The 15,991-nt window shown below is 41.2% G+C and overlaps 1 protein-coding gene across 1 annotated transcript in view; it reads right to left on the bottom strand.

Moving 5' to 3' along the window:
- The window catches only part of CD2AP (CD2 associated protein), an 86,357-nt gene extending 79,953 nt beyond the window's left edge, over positions 1 to 6,404 (bottom strand). The window contains exon 1 of the mRNA XM_075750482.1: positions 6,204 to 6,404. Within this exon, the coding sequence (XP_075606597.1) occupies positions 6,204 to 6,207 (4 nt within the window). The 5' untranslated portion in view covers positions 6,208 to 6,404. The remainder of the gene's footprint in view (positions 1 to 6,203) is intronic.
- Positions 6,405 to 15,991: the final 9,587 nt, after the last annotated feature.

Here is a 15,991-nt window from a genome sequence, read left to right as displayed (position 1 = left end):
TCAAAAACATTTGACTAAGACTGACCACTTAGTAATTCTATCCAAGAGGTAGAAACTGATGACTTAAGAGTCTCCTTTAAATGGTAAATCAGGCAAATTTCCAGGAACTTAAGCAAAATTGCCTTATTAATGATTTTTACTTTAGTTTTAAATTAAGAACTCCAATCCACAAAAATCTATTCACAGCAGCTAAGATTCAGCTGCTGCGGAAGCAGGAAAAAAAAAGAAAACAGATTACCTAGTACAGCTTAATTCCAAAACTATTTATGTATTCTTCTACTGTCAAAAAAGTATCATGTTCATGGCAATTTAGGTATAGTTAAGAAAACAGCATGAGCTTAAGCTATTTAAATAATTTAAAATAATACTTTATCTGGTTGAAGTAATAAAGGTGATTAAAGTCATTTTCTTAAACAATAATGTCAAACAAACTCAAAGTTTACAATCACAGAGCTCTTTGGCACCAAGGTACACAAGCAGACAGATCCCTGCTTCCTTCTCCAGAGTTCAGTGGAAAGCTCCAGCTGCAACCCTCTCCTATAACATCACAAGTCAGCAATGTCCAAACTGCTGAAATTAAAGGAAAATGGTTCATTTTTTTTAATAATTAAAAATATTAGATCCTAATTTATTCCACTGAAAGCAATCCTGCCTAATACCTCAAGCATGTTATAGGCAATATATATTCCTTGAAGAAAAGTTGACTTAATATTCTAAATGACCTCATATTATATTCTCTCCAGTGTACATCACCCCAGAAGTGGAAAGATTTTACTCATTTGGCAGATAGACACATACTGTGACTTCTCCTTCAGTCTGATTTAGGACCATAGCAGTGACAGGTCTTACATCTTTCAAGAAATGCAGATATACTGTTCAAAAATATCTACAATGCTTCACTGTCTCCATTCAAGATTTCTGAAAAAGCAACATTTTATATTGATCTTATATAAAGAAAGCCAATTCTGCATACAGCTAGGGCAATAAAACATAGTCCCATGCAAAAATACTTGTTGGCATTAGTCAGGGAAAGTAAATACCTGTGCTGGCACCAACATTATTCAAATTAATTAAGTTTACGCTAAGAAACACAGAACAATTTAGGGTTAGAGGAACCTACAGAGGCCATCTAGGCAAATGTCCTGCTCAAAGCAAGGCTAGCATCAAAATTAAATTTTTATATGCTTTAACATAGCAAGGGATCACTCTAGAAAACAGGCAGCTGAACAGGCAGGTTTAGTACTTCAGCCCTGCTAACAACCAGTGCAAAAGGACAGCCAAAGTGATGCACAAGCAGGATTACACTTGCACCATCACAGCAACAAAGTTACACAAAACTATTTCTCATAACTGTGCCTCCAAGAAGATAAGGGACAGCAAAGGCACAGGTGTCACGTTCACAGGGAGCAGGGTGCGTTTTAGATTGTTAGGAACTTCACAATTCAGAGTAGAAGAGCAACATTCATGGAAAGGAAGAGTGTCAGGGAAGAAGTTGAACATAATTTAATAACATTACAAAATATAGGAAGACGGGGAAAAAAAAAAACAAAAAGGAAAAAACAAACAAAAAACACCAAAAAACCCAAACAAAAAACCACCAGAAGGGCTAAATCCCTGTAGTGGACCAGAGACACGTTTTACGTGCCCAGGTAATCTCAGGTTGGACTAGCCACAAGAAATCACTACACCCCACACCCACTAGCAAGAAATTTCACCCAATGGATTTACCCACTTCTGGCAAGATGATGTAAGTCACTTTAAGCACTTTCACTGCTGTTCTTTCCTAACAAATCATTTTTATGAAACCAGGTTAGGGAAATACCAGACCAACAGTCACATGTAACAACATCTCCAAGGAAGCAAAATGGATGGGAAGAGCAGAGCAGGACAGACCGGGTGGCAGCCACCTCACTTAGCCCCAGACCCTGCAGTGTTTGACCACGGGTTTCCTGTGTTTATGCAACAAAAACCCACTAAGGGACAAAAAAAAAAACCTAACACAGGCAGACAACAGAGTGAAGGCCAGTGAAGGTGAAGAGACTTCAAAGGGAAGATCCTATCTAGCTGAAACAAAAACTCTAAGAACTGTTAGGAAAACAGAAGACAGCAAATATAATTACACCTCTGTGTGGAGTTAAGTCTTGAATACATACACAGTCCCGAACAACAAGATGAAAGTGTTGTCAAAATTAAAATAATCTTCCAGTAAAGATAACCAGCTGAACAGCTGTCACACGAGGAAAGTAGACGCAGAGAGACTTCTCAGGTTGAAGCCACCAAACAATCACCCACACTTTCTCAAAAATGCAAAGGAGTCAGGCGGAACAAGCAGCAGCTTTAGGGGAAAATAAAAAACCTCACGCTGAAAGGACATATTTCCCCCATACACCCCACTGGTGCTAAATACGAACTCTCACTGTCACAAGCAGTTGTGGAGGGCCAGAGCCACGCTCCTCTCTGCCCCCCTTTGTACAAGTCCCTGATGGTCCGACACTGTCTACAAAAAAGGTCCAGTGAAACTGCAAACACCTTTGAGCACATTCATAAATTACTAATTGCCAGACCATGGGTTTTTATAAAAAACAACAAACTTCCCATGACAGACCAGCTTTCCATATCCTTTTCCTCCCTACTTGCCCCACACAGAGGACTCTCAGCACAGCAGCTCTTACATTCTTGGAAAAACAAAAAAAAGGCAAAAGCTGAGCTGACAGAATCTCTGGCACTTTTTATGGGATTTCTCCTCTACCTTGACCCAAATCTAGTATCCATCAACTCTTCCCAGTTATTGTAATTTGATTTCCCAGTAGCTTAGGCACCTCGCTTCCAGAGGTCAACTTTCCATCATCTGCCTCTATAGTTTTGTCTAGAATAAAGAAAAAGATAATGATGTTTTGTGTTTGTTTGTTGGTGGGTTTTTGTTTGGGTTTTTTTTTTTTTTTTTAAATCAGAGAACAAACCTTAAAGTAATGTTTTAATTGGTTCTTGTAATACTACTAGTGAACACTGAAACAATGTCACTGTCCCTGTGACAATATGTTAAAAAAGTATGCTTAGAAAAGTCTGCTTAGAAAAACCTTCTAGGTTTTTTTCTGTTGCCAACATGAAGGTGCTTCACACAAGTTTAATGTTTGATGAACTTACTAAATAGTTCCTGTAGACCAAATATATTTACACATATTTATACTCATTCTGTTAAGAGTGAAGCAGTATGTCTGGCTTGTTAAAGCATTTAAAAATTACAAAATTTTCTAAAGATGATATGCAAATTCAAATGTACTAATTCATGGGAACCACAAATCAAAGTGTGCACAAATTTTTGGAAATAAAAAAAAAGGAGGGGAAAAGTGCATACAGCTAAGAAGATACTTAAGTCCAGTAGATTTCAGTGTACCACTGTGGCAATTTATCAACTGCTGCTGGAATATTTCATTCTTAGTTGTGAAGCCATACAAAAACTAGTTGGACACTGCAAACGTAGCTCAACCATCCTGTTAACATGCAAGTTGTATAGACAAACCATTTCTCAACTATAATTAGGAAAATTATCTGTTAATGAACCACAAAAGTAAACCCGACAGATGCTACAATGCAGCAATATGTGGAACTATACCCCCCCAAGTGAATATCAACCCGAGACAGCAAAGAGATAATTCAGTCAAATACAGTTTTTTCCCTAGAAAGTCTGAATACTTTTTTCCTTTAATTAATCTGTTTCTCTATTTGTAGAGCCCTATATGGAATCAACATGATTAATCTCGTACAGAAGGAAAAGAATTATAATGACAGACATTAAGCGTGTAACTGGGCATTACTAGTTAACTTTATATGGTCTCTTTTAACATCCTCCTCCCCATCTTTAAAGTGCCTGAATGACACATGCTCTTGCAATGTTAATTTCCAGAACATAAAAGAACCTGTTCCAAGGCATTTTGTATTTCTGCCCTTCCTCTTTTGGTTCCTCCAGAGTCATACTGCCCCGTTCTTACTTCTCCATAGATCTCAGAAACCCTTGAGTTTGTCAAACAGATATCTCAATAGGTACCAAACAGATCTCCTCTTAGCCACCTCTTAAATGTAAAATTTCTTGCATAAGCTGACATAAAAGACAAACAATCTCTCATCAAGAGCCAGCTCTACCACGACGTCAGTAATAAAATAATCAAATAACAATTTCTCAAGGTAAATGTGAGGCCATCACTAAACATAGTGAGTGCAGTGCAAACTACAGTTAGTTCTTTTTCTACTTATTTTTTGAGATGTTTTACTGTACATTCCTCCACACTTGGCAGTCACAAGAGAAGAACACTTGAAAATCTGAATAAAGGATGACACCTTCAAAGAAAAATCTATTTAAAAGGCTCTGGGATTACTCTGCAATCATTTATAGAGGTTTGCCAGCGTTCTGGCAGAAACAGTTCTATAACTGCACATACACACAAATCATTATGGTTGCAACAACCCAGGCAATAAGAATACTTGACACAGAGTGTATGTACCTGCTCCATTCAGTGGGCTCTGGAGCAGTAATAACACACTCACTACTGTAATCAGAGGAGACAGAGAAAGAAGCCACACTTAAGAAAAGGAAAGGTAAGGAAAAAAAATACATAAAACAGTGTCATATAGTAATCATTGTTAATAAAGGACCGAGTCCAGCTTATGACTAGTCATACGTTATTCCTAACTGCATACTAATAATTCTAATAACCCAGACCTACCATATGTAAATCCTCAGGTATTTCACATTTCAGCATTACACAGTCTGAGTTCAAAATGTTTAATTAGCATACTAAACCTTTACGCTTTAGAAACTACCATTACAAGCACTGCAATGACATGGGTAGGCACTCCTCACTTGCCAGTAAGACAATGCAGCCCAAAAAAAAAAAAAAAAAAGAAACAGGAATTCTTACCTATTCTGAACAATCACAACAAGCATCAAAAAGTGAGTTCTTCAGAGTTTAGTTTGTATCAGAACCTAAACCAACAATTTCACTCTATGTTTTCAGACTTTATTTTAAGTGTGCTTTGACCACGTAAGCCAACTTTCACCGAGATAAAAACAGTGAAAGTACGTCTTTATAATCAGGAGAAGCATATATCGCTTCACTAACTGCATATCTGATCTGCACACCATGCACTTCTTCCCTTCATTTTATGCACAAGGGGCAGGAAGCAAAGCTATCCAAACCCCAGGTATCCTTCCACTTAAAAAGCTTAAATCACACTCAAACATTGCACATTTGCACACAGCAGTGTAAGCACACACACGCCTCTTCACACAACCTGAAAGCCACAGCCACACGCACCCCTCCAGCTGACGTTATACAGGACAGCACAGCAAGGGGTGCAATACGAATGGAGGTACCAGACAGACAAAATGGTCAATGGACCTTTTCGGACCTCAGTGGGGGAACTCTGTATAAGGACAGAGGGCTGTGACGAGTGGTGTTTAAGTCACTCTTTCATACTGCCCTATGCAGACGCTCACGTTAAAAATCAGACCCTGTAAAACCGACTGTTTCAAGTGTAAACCTGAACGGGTACATTACAAAAACAGGAATACTTTGAGTCGTTGTACACTTGCTTTTTTCTTCGTTGCTGAAGAAATGGGTGAAGGCACAGCTCAAACTGACTTTTTTTCAACCCAGGTTCAAAGAGGCTGGATTTAATCAGGAAAACTTTTACTCCACCAAGCCGCTCCAACCAAGGTCCCCTCCAACCAGCACTGGATCAGTATTAGTACGGCTGTAACCTCGCTCTCCCCACCGAAAACCACCTCACACCCCCGGCGCTGCCACCCGCCTTCTCCCGCCCCGGGCCCCCGCCGCAGCCCCCCGGGACCGGCCGGGCAGGAGGGAGCGGCCCCGGCCTCTCCCGGTCCCGCCGAGGAGGCAGCGTTTACCCAAGCACCTGCGGGCACCTGCCGCCGCTAGCTCCCGCCCGCCGGGCCCGGGCACCCGCGGCAGCTCCTCCGTTGCCTCTACCGGCCCCCACCTTCTGCGAAGGCACCGGGTACCAGCAACGCTCCGTCCCCGGGGGATTTCGGGGGCTGCCCCGAAAAGACGGCGCTTCCCGGGCAGCCCGGGTCCGCGCCCTCCCTCTCAGACAAAAGGCGGCGGAGGCGGCCCCGGGGGAGCGGGAAGAGGGGGCCAGTCTCACCGCCCCCCGCCGCGGCAGCCCTTCCCCGCCGCTCTCACCCATGCTGCGCCCGCCCGCCTGAGCTCGGCGGGGCGGCTCCGGGTCCCGCCAACAGGCTCAAGCCGGGCACGACGGCTCCATCCGCGCCGTTGCGGTCGTGAAAAGAGGCTTCTCCGAGCCGCCAGCGGCCCGGGGCTCAGGCAGCCACAACCCCGTCCCGTCGCTACCCGCCTCCACCGCGCCCCGCCTCAGGCGTGCTCGGCACCGCCCCCGCCCCGCCCGCCCGCCACGGGAGCCGCCAAATCCCGCGAGAGCCGAGCGCCACCGCCCCCACGCTGTGCCGCCGTTGCCAGGCGGGGTGACGTCATCGCCGCTTCCCCGCGCCGCGCGGGAAGGTGTCGCCGCTCCTCTCACCGCCCGCCGCCCCGGAGCAGGGTCCCGCCCCGCCGGCAGGAGCAGCCCCGCTGCCGCCCCGCTTCTCCCTGCTCCAGTTCAGTTGTCTGCCGAGCCTCCCGCCCGCACCGCAGCCGTTTCTCCTCAGGCCCTCCTGAGGAGACCCCCGCCTCAGCGGGCGATGCCCACTTCCCACCCGGGTGGGCCCTGCCCTCAGCCCGCGCACCCACGGCTCCTCCGCGGGACGGAGCAGCCTCACGGCTTTACATTCCCTCAGCAAAACTCCGGCCCTCTGCGGCCCTCGGGCTGCCCCAGGGGCTTCCCCATCTCCTCCCCCAGCAGCCTCCTGGCTCTAGCCCTTACCCAAAACCACCCAGCCTGGGATCGTTTCAGGGAGCCCCTTTTGGGTAGAGAAGTCGACATTTGAGGTCGGTTCTGGCTGCAGGGGCCAGGCCGTTCCTGGCTGAAGGCAGGTGGCATGGGGGTGTGCAGGGAGGCCTGGGAAGGAAAGCGGGCATGTCCCTTTGGCCTTCAGGGCTGCCGGCCTCGGGTGCGTGTTTGTGGGCTTGTGCATTTGGGAGGGTTTATAGGGCGCTTTCTTTTTTTAAGATGTACTTAAGAAAGGAAGAGAGTGTTCAAAGCTATATCGGGCTGCCACTTTTTAGGTTTTTGTGGGAAACTCTGGAATGAGTGAAAACAACTACTTAGAACTAAACCGATTTAAAGAAAAAACAGTGACCTTGAGGCCAAAAGGACGAGTAAACATGGTCTGGTTTTGATGAAAATCAGGGACTATAACGCAGCAGGGCTCTCTCAAATGAAAATATTCTGTCTTCCCTGCTGCAGACATCCTTTTATGAGTGGTTCAAAATGAGCCATTTCAGCCAAGCTCAGGACAAAATTAGCCTAAAAAGAATGTCAAGTATTTCCAGGAGTCAGCTTTTGCTTAGCATCTTTGTCATGGCATATAAACACAAAATGAGTTTGATCATAAGTACTGAAGACAAAATGTGAAGTCTGAGGGTGTAAACAAGCATATATCATATTGTAGTATGATTTTTTATCTCCTTCACTGTACTTTGAGGCAGACTGTCCTTCATTTCTTCTGACAGCAGAACTGGAAACGTACAAGAGATAGTGAGAATTTCCTTGAAGCATAGTGTTTAACTCTGCTAAATTGTTCCATGATACTCCCCTTAAGAGGAGAATCTATTTTTTATAAAAATACAACCTCTCCCCACCTCAGGTTTGCAATAGTTAATAACGAGAGGAGATTTGGGACAGAAATGAAGGTTCATCCTTAGTTTGAAAGTTATTCAGAAAATAACTTTCATGAGGTTGAATTATCCTCATCTGTCTTCTCTACAGCTTTTTTCACTTCCTCTGAAGAGTTACATGCTAAAAAAAGGATCAAGGATGACACGAATTATAAATTTGATCTGATATAGCAATTTTTACCTTTTTAAGCCCTGCCACAAGGCTAAGTATGCATGAACAAAAGGTGAGAACTGAAATACTCATAGTGTATGTCTTTACAGAGAGTTGAAGGAGTTTCGTGTAGCCTTGTTTCAGGAAGCTGGTCTGGTACTAGGGTAAAAGCTTGTTCCACTTTATTTAAGCATCGTTACTACCTTTGGATCAGCCCTGAATGAATGCTCACACTGACATAAAGCTACCGTTGCCCTCCTCTTCAGTCTAAAACACGTTGGAGAGCAAAGCACTGGTTCTCGGTTCTTATGCTGAGGACTAGCAAGACGCTGGCTTTCTGAAATTTTCTCTATTTTATTTTTACATGTCTTGATAACTGTGACGGGGGCTGGCTCAAAGCTTCTTGCAGTCTAAGTACAAAACTTGAGTTTTATTCAGGTACTGCACCAGCATCCAGCCAGCCCTGTGCTTTAGTCTCCATCTCCTTTTCAGTACCAGTGAGGCAGAAATGGGATGTTCCTGAGGGAGCCCCTGTGGCTGCTGAGCCCAAAAGTCATCTCTCTGGGCAACTGGCTGTGATGCCGCTGAATCCATCATCTGCAGCCCTGTACAATTTTCTGGTTTACCCGTGTCTAAAGCTGGTCCTTCTTTGGGGCTTTGGTCCGTAAGTTATGTGGTGTTGAACGGTTGTGTCTGCCTCGTGCTTTGTTGAGTTTGACGAGACTTCGCTGCAGTGAGTTTTGCAAAAATGCAAGAGTCTGCTCATGTAACTCACCGCAGTGTAGGGACCTGTATTTAGCATTCTGGCATGAGTTGGCAATTATAATACGTATAAGGAAAATACATCTGTGCTAGGCTATTAACTATTATGGCTCAAGCATTAAGCCACATGACTACTTCGTTTCTTTTCTATATGCTCTATGTCTGATGTCGTGCTAAATGCTTATTTACCAGTAATTACCTTCAAAATCACCTACAATTAGTTTCTTTCTCACTTTCCACTTGAAAAAAACCTGAAAACAAGCCACTTTCACTTGGATATTATGCAACAATTAGTATTTATGCAGTCCTTTGAAAATACAGTCTTGCTGTTATATTGATAGATGCACAGGGAACACTGGATCTCACTTTTTATTCAAATCACTTGTTTCCGTTCAAGCAGAATGTAAAGTGCCGATATTCTGTCTCTATGGGATTATAAAAGTGCATATTTGTTTCAAAGCATTTTCAAATCCAATTAGGTTCCCCAAAATAGCTGTGATTCTTTTCTCCTGAGCTGGAATTTGTTCAATAAAATTTTTAAAAATGAAAGATTAGCATTTTCAGTGCTTTCTGATTGAGCTTAATGGAATTTCTGAATTTATTGCTTGCTTTTGAGAGAGGAAAAGTTGTGACATGTTCACAGATCAAGAAGATGTTCATGGTTAATGTCAGTAACTGCTATCATTTTATTTTACCACAGAGATCATTGTATAGAGCCTGGTATGTGAGTTTATAACATAACATAACATAATATAACATAACATAACAATGATACAGTTTGTCACCACTGAAGATGCTTTTTTTTCTCTCACAAAAAAAAAAGTAGGAATAACCTTTTCTTAGTAGTGCTGCAGTGAACATTGCACTTGACCTTTTTTGCCATTGTGGTAATCTTAAAATTACTCCATTACTTCCAAATAAAGAAACCTAAACCCAGAACTTGCAAAACTTCTCCCCAGAGCACAAAAAAATAAAGAAACTGACTTTTTTTTTTTTCCCCAAACAAAAATCACCTGTCAGCTGTTACCAAGTTATGGTTTCATGCACATTTGAGTGCCACATGTACTGCAATAATTGTACATTCTCCTTTAACCAAATAGTTTTCTGCCAAATATTCCAGCCAAGTCAATTTTTAATGCTTTTAATATTCTATTGCATTTTTCATGACAGCAAGTTTTTGCACAATAATACCTGTAAAAATTGGCTGGAAGCACACAGCCGCTAGTACTAAGGAGTTAAACAGTCTTGATTGATTGTAAAAATTCACCTTTTGTTTTCAGTACTAGTTCCTACTAAGTAACATAATATTACTAAAAAAAGACAAGTTTGTGTTTCAGAAGTTAAAAAATTATTTAGATGAGAAAACTCCCTCTGCTGGTTTGAAGAAGCAGCAGATATATTTCATTTAAAAAATACAAACTGTGGGAAAGTATTTATTCAGCACACACAGTATTTTTTCCCTTCACTGTACAGTCAGTGGAGGGTGAATCTGCTTATTCCATAGAAAGAGGCAGGACTATTTTTAAAAAAACCAGCCGAACAAACTAAAAACCAGAGAGAAAATATAAAATCAGAGAGCAGTTGTTTTGTAAATAAAAACTGTATAAAAATGTACGTTTTCCAGGAGGCGGCAAATTAAGCTTGCACGCTAACATGCAATCCTATTATTTCTTTTAACTATTGGGGGTGGGGGATGCATTATTTTAAGAAACGAAACTAACTTTGTCTTTCTTTTCTTCCTATCCCAGACACGCAATTGTGTGGCATCTTAACAGCTACGCAGGGCTCTTAGAAAGGCTGTACCCTTTGTAACTACAGCACAGCTCTCTCCATCCAGGTAAAGAGATACTAGTCATAGTCTTTCTTGCGGATTATTGCTAAAGGAGGATGAAATACTGTGTCACTACAGACAGCTGGTGATATTAAGGAATTTGAGGTGCCAGTTTTCAGGCTGTTGGAAGAATCATGAACTAGTGCCATATTTTTCAAACCATGGACTGTGGATCAGTGATGATCTGTGAGCACTCAGGAGCCGGTCTGCAAAATAATTGAAAATGGCTTTTTAAACCAGCTACGCTCGCATTCTCACACATCACACAAGCAAGCAACCAAAATAGGGGAAATAATACTGGAAGTTTATCCTAGTTTTATTTCTCTTTAACTGGAAGTTGTTGTGGCAACACCACAATAATAGTTTGTTGCTTATTGTTAAGTTCTTGGTTGAAAAGGTTGAGGAACATCAGCCAGCAGAAACAAATTCCTCTGTCCTTTGTTTCAAATTTAACCACTCTTGATCTATTTCCTCCATTATTATCAACTTCTTCAGTCAAACCCATTATCCTTTCCATAATAAGTTCTAGCCTTGACTAGCAAGTACTATTTTTTCCCTTGTCTTATTCCTTTGCCTCATGCCAAAAATTCCTATGCCTTACTCCATTTTGCTGTGCTGAGCACAGGACAAGGAGCCAGGACAAGTTTCAGTTCTGTGGCCTCATTTTGTTCTATAAAAATACTTCCTTCAAATGGGAGCCGATGTTGATTAAAACATAATTGGAGATGACAGTTTGGTATTTTTAAAGTCCTGAATGAAGTATTAGAAATGTCACTTCTGTTGCACAGGTATGAAATAAAGGACTTGTAACTGTTAAATCTTGAAAGAAAAGAATTAGGAGAGAGAGGGGTGTATCTGAAATTCAAGCTAAGTATAGGCAACAATATAGTCGCGTTTCTGTGGTGAGGCCTTTATAACAGTAATCTGAAAGAGTAGTTATGCTGATGGCAGCTATTATGTTTTTTCTTTGACATCGCTTCTGAGGATTCAGTTCATTTATACTGGGCTATTACAACTAATTAATACAAAGCTGAAAACAGCAGGGCGTTTGTGGAGAAGCTCAGTCCATGTCATGCTGATAAAAAACATTTCACGTGGACATGTAGTCCTTAACGGTATAACCATATGCGTAACCATATGTGTAATTTCAAAGATATTCTATTTTGGGGAGTTTTCATCTCCACAGTTTGGTTGTAGTTCATCAGACTGTACTTAAAACAAGAAGTAGAAAAAAAGCAAGTTGTGGTTTTCACTAGCATTTTTTTTTTCTCTAATAAGCAACCACCTTCCTCCTTCACTTGTAGTTACGTTTGGCATTTTGCATTTGCATTAAGTCCCTTTGTCAGCCACTGTTTGGGATTTCCGTATATTAACATCTAGCACAAAGAAATCTCATCTTCAGGGTCCAATGGGCTAATGGTTTCCTTCGGCATCTGAATAAATCAACAGCTGTGGCCTTCAGCCGTTTTGTCTTACCAAAATAAAAGTAAAGGAAAAACTGCTTCTTGTTGTAACAGTTCTCACAGCTGCTCCAAGAGGGGATAAGAAGCCTTTTCTCTGCAAAGACAATTTCACACAAAGCTTACAGTATTAGCAATGTAATTTTTCCCTTGCTCCATCAGTAACAGCAATGTAGTCCTAATTGCAATGATCTAAAGATACAAAGTTTGCTCAAAAGGTAGTAAGTTTTATTAAAGCATTTGATACATCATCATGAATACCTGTATCACTGCAATGCACGCACGTTATGTATGAGGGTGCATTTCTGTGCCACAGGTAAGACAATGGTGTAAACTGAAAGTGCTCTTCTATGTAAATGGCAGCTACTGATACCTGTACAGCCCCTTTGTGCTGTAAGTGCGATGCCAAAAGCAGCTGAGTCACTGCCACTGCAATTGTAAAGTGTCACTCTGAGACCGAACTACTGTTTCTGTCTCTCTCGCTCATCTGATGTTTTTGCTCCGTCAGTTCAGCTTCCAAACCCAGCAGGAAACTTTCAAAGCAGAGAATTGTTAAGTCTTCAGAGCAGTTTGGACTTGCAGTTAAATTATGTTCAACTGTAATTTTTAAAATTCCAAATAAAACCAGTCTATCACCAAGAAGACTGATCAGATGCAGAAACTCTTGCACTTAGGGAACTATTCTGAGTACTTTGCCTTGGGGGGTTTTTGTGGGTTTGTTGTGGTGTTTGTGGTTTTTTTGGGTTTTGGGTTTTTTTTTTTAATGGAACTACAGCAAAGCCACACCCTGCAAGTTCCAGGATGTGAAGACATGATATTCTGTATAGTGATGTGCTACAGGGGACTCTTGGGAGCCTTTAGGAGAAAGGGATGTGTCGTTACCTGCATGTTTACATTTTCCTGTATCGATTTTTCTAAGCTGACAATGCAACAAGTAGTGCATTTTCATCAATATCACAGTCTTTGATAGAGACGTCAAGACAAAGGAGTGCAAGCATGCTTGTTTATCGCTTCATGCTTTAGGCTTAGCACAATGCCTCTTCTCTCTTCATTCTCAAACAATGCGAGATTGTCATTAATTTTCTTGAAAGTGGCAGCCTTTTTGTGAGTGCTGTTCAGCCGCTTTTGAGTTTATAAATAGCATTCCCAAGGGGGAGTCTGTACATCTGTGGAATCGCCCGAGTTGACCAAATACCCACTGTTCACAAAATTCTATAATAAAATATTACTTTCCCTGACAATTACACACCCTCACCTTCCGTTATACTAACTGAATTTTAGGATGTGTTGCTATAACCAGTAGATGCTTCTGTAAGGTATATAACTATTTCCAGCAAGCTACTAAATTTTACAAGAAAGTTGGTTTCCTGCATTTTTGGTTCTGAAAGTTATCAAGTAAATTACAGATGACAAAACCATTAGCATTCTCTGCAGAGAAAACATTGCCCAGATCAAGAAAGGACACATTTCTCCCTCCCTATTCCGAGACAAAGCAAACCCTATCAATTTTGTTTGTTAAAAAACTTGGAACTGTGATTGGATCAAATAAATATGAAATATTTTCAATTAGAAGGGTTAGGTCTCGTCTTTGTAAGGTACTTGTGACTGTGAAGAAGGGCTCCTTGGCAGAGCTTTGGAGGTTTTCACTGGTTATTTTTTTTGTTGTTGGCATGCAGAGTAAGAACTTAGATATTTATCTACATTCCTGCAGGCTTGTATATCCTCTCCCTCGGGGCACTGATGCCTGCTGCCAACAATGCACATCAGGTTTTCTAGAAAGACAGCAAGCTCAGCCTAACAACAGACCGAGCACTTCAGAAGCACCTGATTGCTTTATATTTTCCCTCCTATAAAGTTCAAGTATTGGGGATTATTCATTTTACCAGAGCATATTCCCACAAAAACAGCAGAAAATTAATTTTCTGTTTCACTCACTAGCTACAAGTGGAAATTTTGACTCTGTATTGTCACTTTAACAGTTATCAACATCTCAACCTGAAGGAGGAAAAGCAGCTCCTATTCTGCTTTCAGAGACAATGAAGTTGGAGAGGCAAACAGAAGGTTGGATTTATGTCTTGACAAGTAAAATGTTTTTCAGTTCCTATTTTAGGTGGGACAGCGAACTGAGATTATTTCTACTTTTCCCAATTAAGGTGCAAAGAATCATAGGCTTTTTGTGTGCAGAGGAAAACACCACAAAGAAATTAATTATAATTGTTAGTTGCATTGTTTGGACTTGCGCTTGGCCACTGGAAAGTGCAGAGGGGGATGTGTGACACAAAAGGTGAATGTGCTTCAGCAACGGTATCTGAGTTGCCAAAAGTTTATCACCAAATATACTCACAAACCAGAGTGTTTTTCCTAAGGAAGCACCATTTAACTAACTAATCAGCTGATTTGTGAGTTGATTAACCACAGATGTGGGCATGGATAGTTCATACTTTTCCTACCAAAAGTTGACTCCTATAGCTGGCACTCTCCCAAAAACACTCAGAGAACAGTTTGCAGACTGGATGTTTTCTGTTCTTTTTCACTTCTCTCTCTGTGTTTTTTCCAGCCCAGACAACTTGAAAGTCAGCATCCCTTCCTGAATCTAATTAATCCTTATGACTTGGTCCTTCACATCAAATTCCTTCCTTTTTAGAAATTCCAGTTTATAATTATTTCAGAGCTCCTGCTGTAGTCGGAACCTCCCAAACTCTCTTCACAACCTTCTGTCACAAACAAGAGCGAAAACAATAGTTTTGTTTAGACACACCGGTCTGCTAAAAGACCATATTTTTTTTCAGAGTGAGCTCTTAGAAAACAGGATTGGTCTGATACAAGGACAGATGGTAACATAGGATTGGTCAGAGGTAATTTCCCATCTCAGCCATTTTCTACACCAATTAATCAGAGCTCTCTCATGGGAAATAATAATTCCCAAGCTTATTCTTGTTCCAATTTAAAATTACAACAATTCTTGCAATAAACATTCTGGAAAACACTTGTGTCTGGGGAAAAAAAAAAAGTTTCAAACATTCTATGTTTTTCTTTCAGGGCTTATTTGTCTCATGACATGTTGGTAATGACCAGATTGAAGGAGTTTAGTTCTTTTAAGCAGTTCTCTGGCATCCCAGGTGACTGCTCCATGATCCGTTTTCTTCTCAGTGCATGAAAAATCAAAGTGCCAAAGCCTCAGCATCTTCCATTCTTGCCCTACTCCTGTGTTATACTGGAACATTTAGTTACTCTAGAGCTAGTGGTCAAAAGGGACACAGGAACACCCATACATAAAATCCACCCTTGTTACAATGTTCAGAACAGTGCTGATACCTACCTGTAATTTTTAGAAATGTGAAGAATGGCGTACTTCATGTACCAAGCTATTTCAGTCACCGACAAGAGTATTCTTTTGAATTTTAAGATAAACAGTGAAGAGAGGCTTGTTACACCTGATTTTAGCTGCATGCTTCAGCTACTCCGCTGATGTGGATTCATTTGACAATCTGTGGAAAGGAAGAAGCAGGCAGATAGGAAACAGTTCATCAGATCCTTAAATAAGTGCTTACGAGATGAGTGATAAAAACCGTGGAGAGGTGCCAGCATCTTTCTCGTGGTTGTAGAGGGAAACCACACAATGAGCTTAGACTTTAATGACTAAAGTTTGATAAAGCAAATGCCATCATTAGATGGATACATATTCATCTTGCAGCATCTCTGTATTATTTTTGCCTTATGTTCTGCTTTTAAAATGTTTTCCTTGCAAACAAAATCAACAGTGCATTTTGGACAATCTAGAGTTAGATTTACTTCATGTTTCTGGAGATTGCTTCAAATACCCAAAAGTGAGACAAGACCTAGACACAGCTGCTTAAAGAGGAAGTCTTGAAGTGGAAAGTAATAAAATACTGGACTAATCCAACTATATTCCTTCTATTTTTAAGCCTCTTGGTGTGAAAGACAGTAGTTCAAAGTGCAAAGTCCTGCACTG

Source organism: Balearica regulorum, chromosome 3 (assembly GCF_011004875.1).
Source record: "Balearica regulorum gibbericeps isolate bBalReg1 chromosome 3, bBalReg1.pri, whole genome shotgun sequence".
NCBI lineage: Eukaryota > Metazoa > Chordata > Aves > Gruiformes > Gruidae > Balearica > Balearica regulorum.
This window is presented reverse-complemented; position numbering and strand designations above follow the sequence as displayed.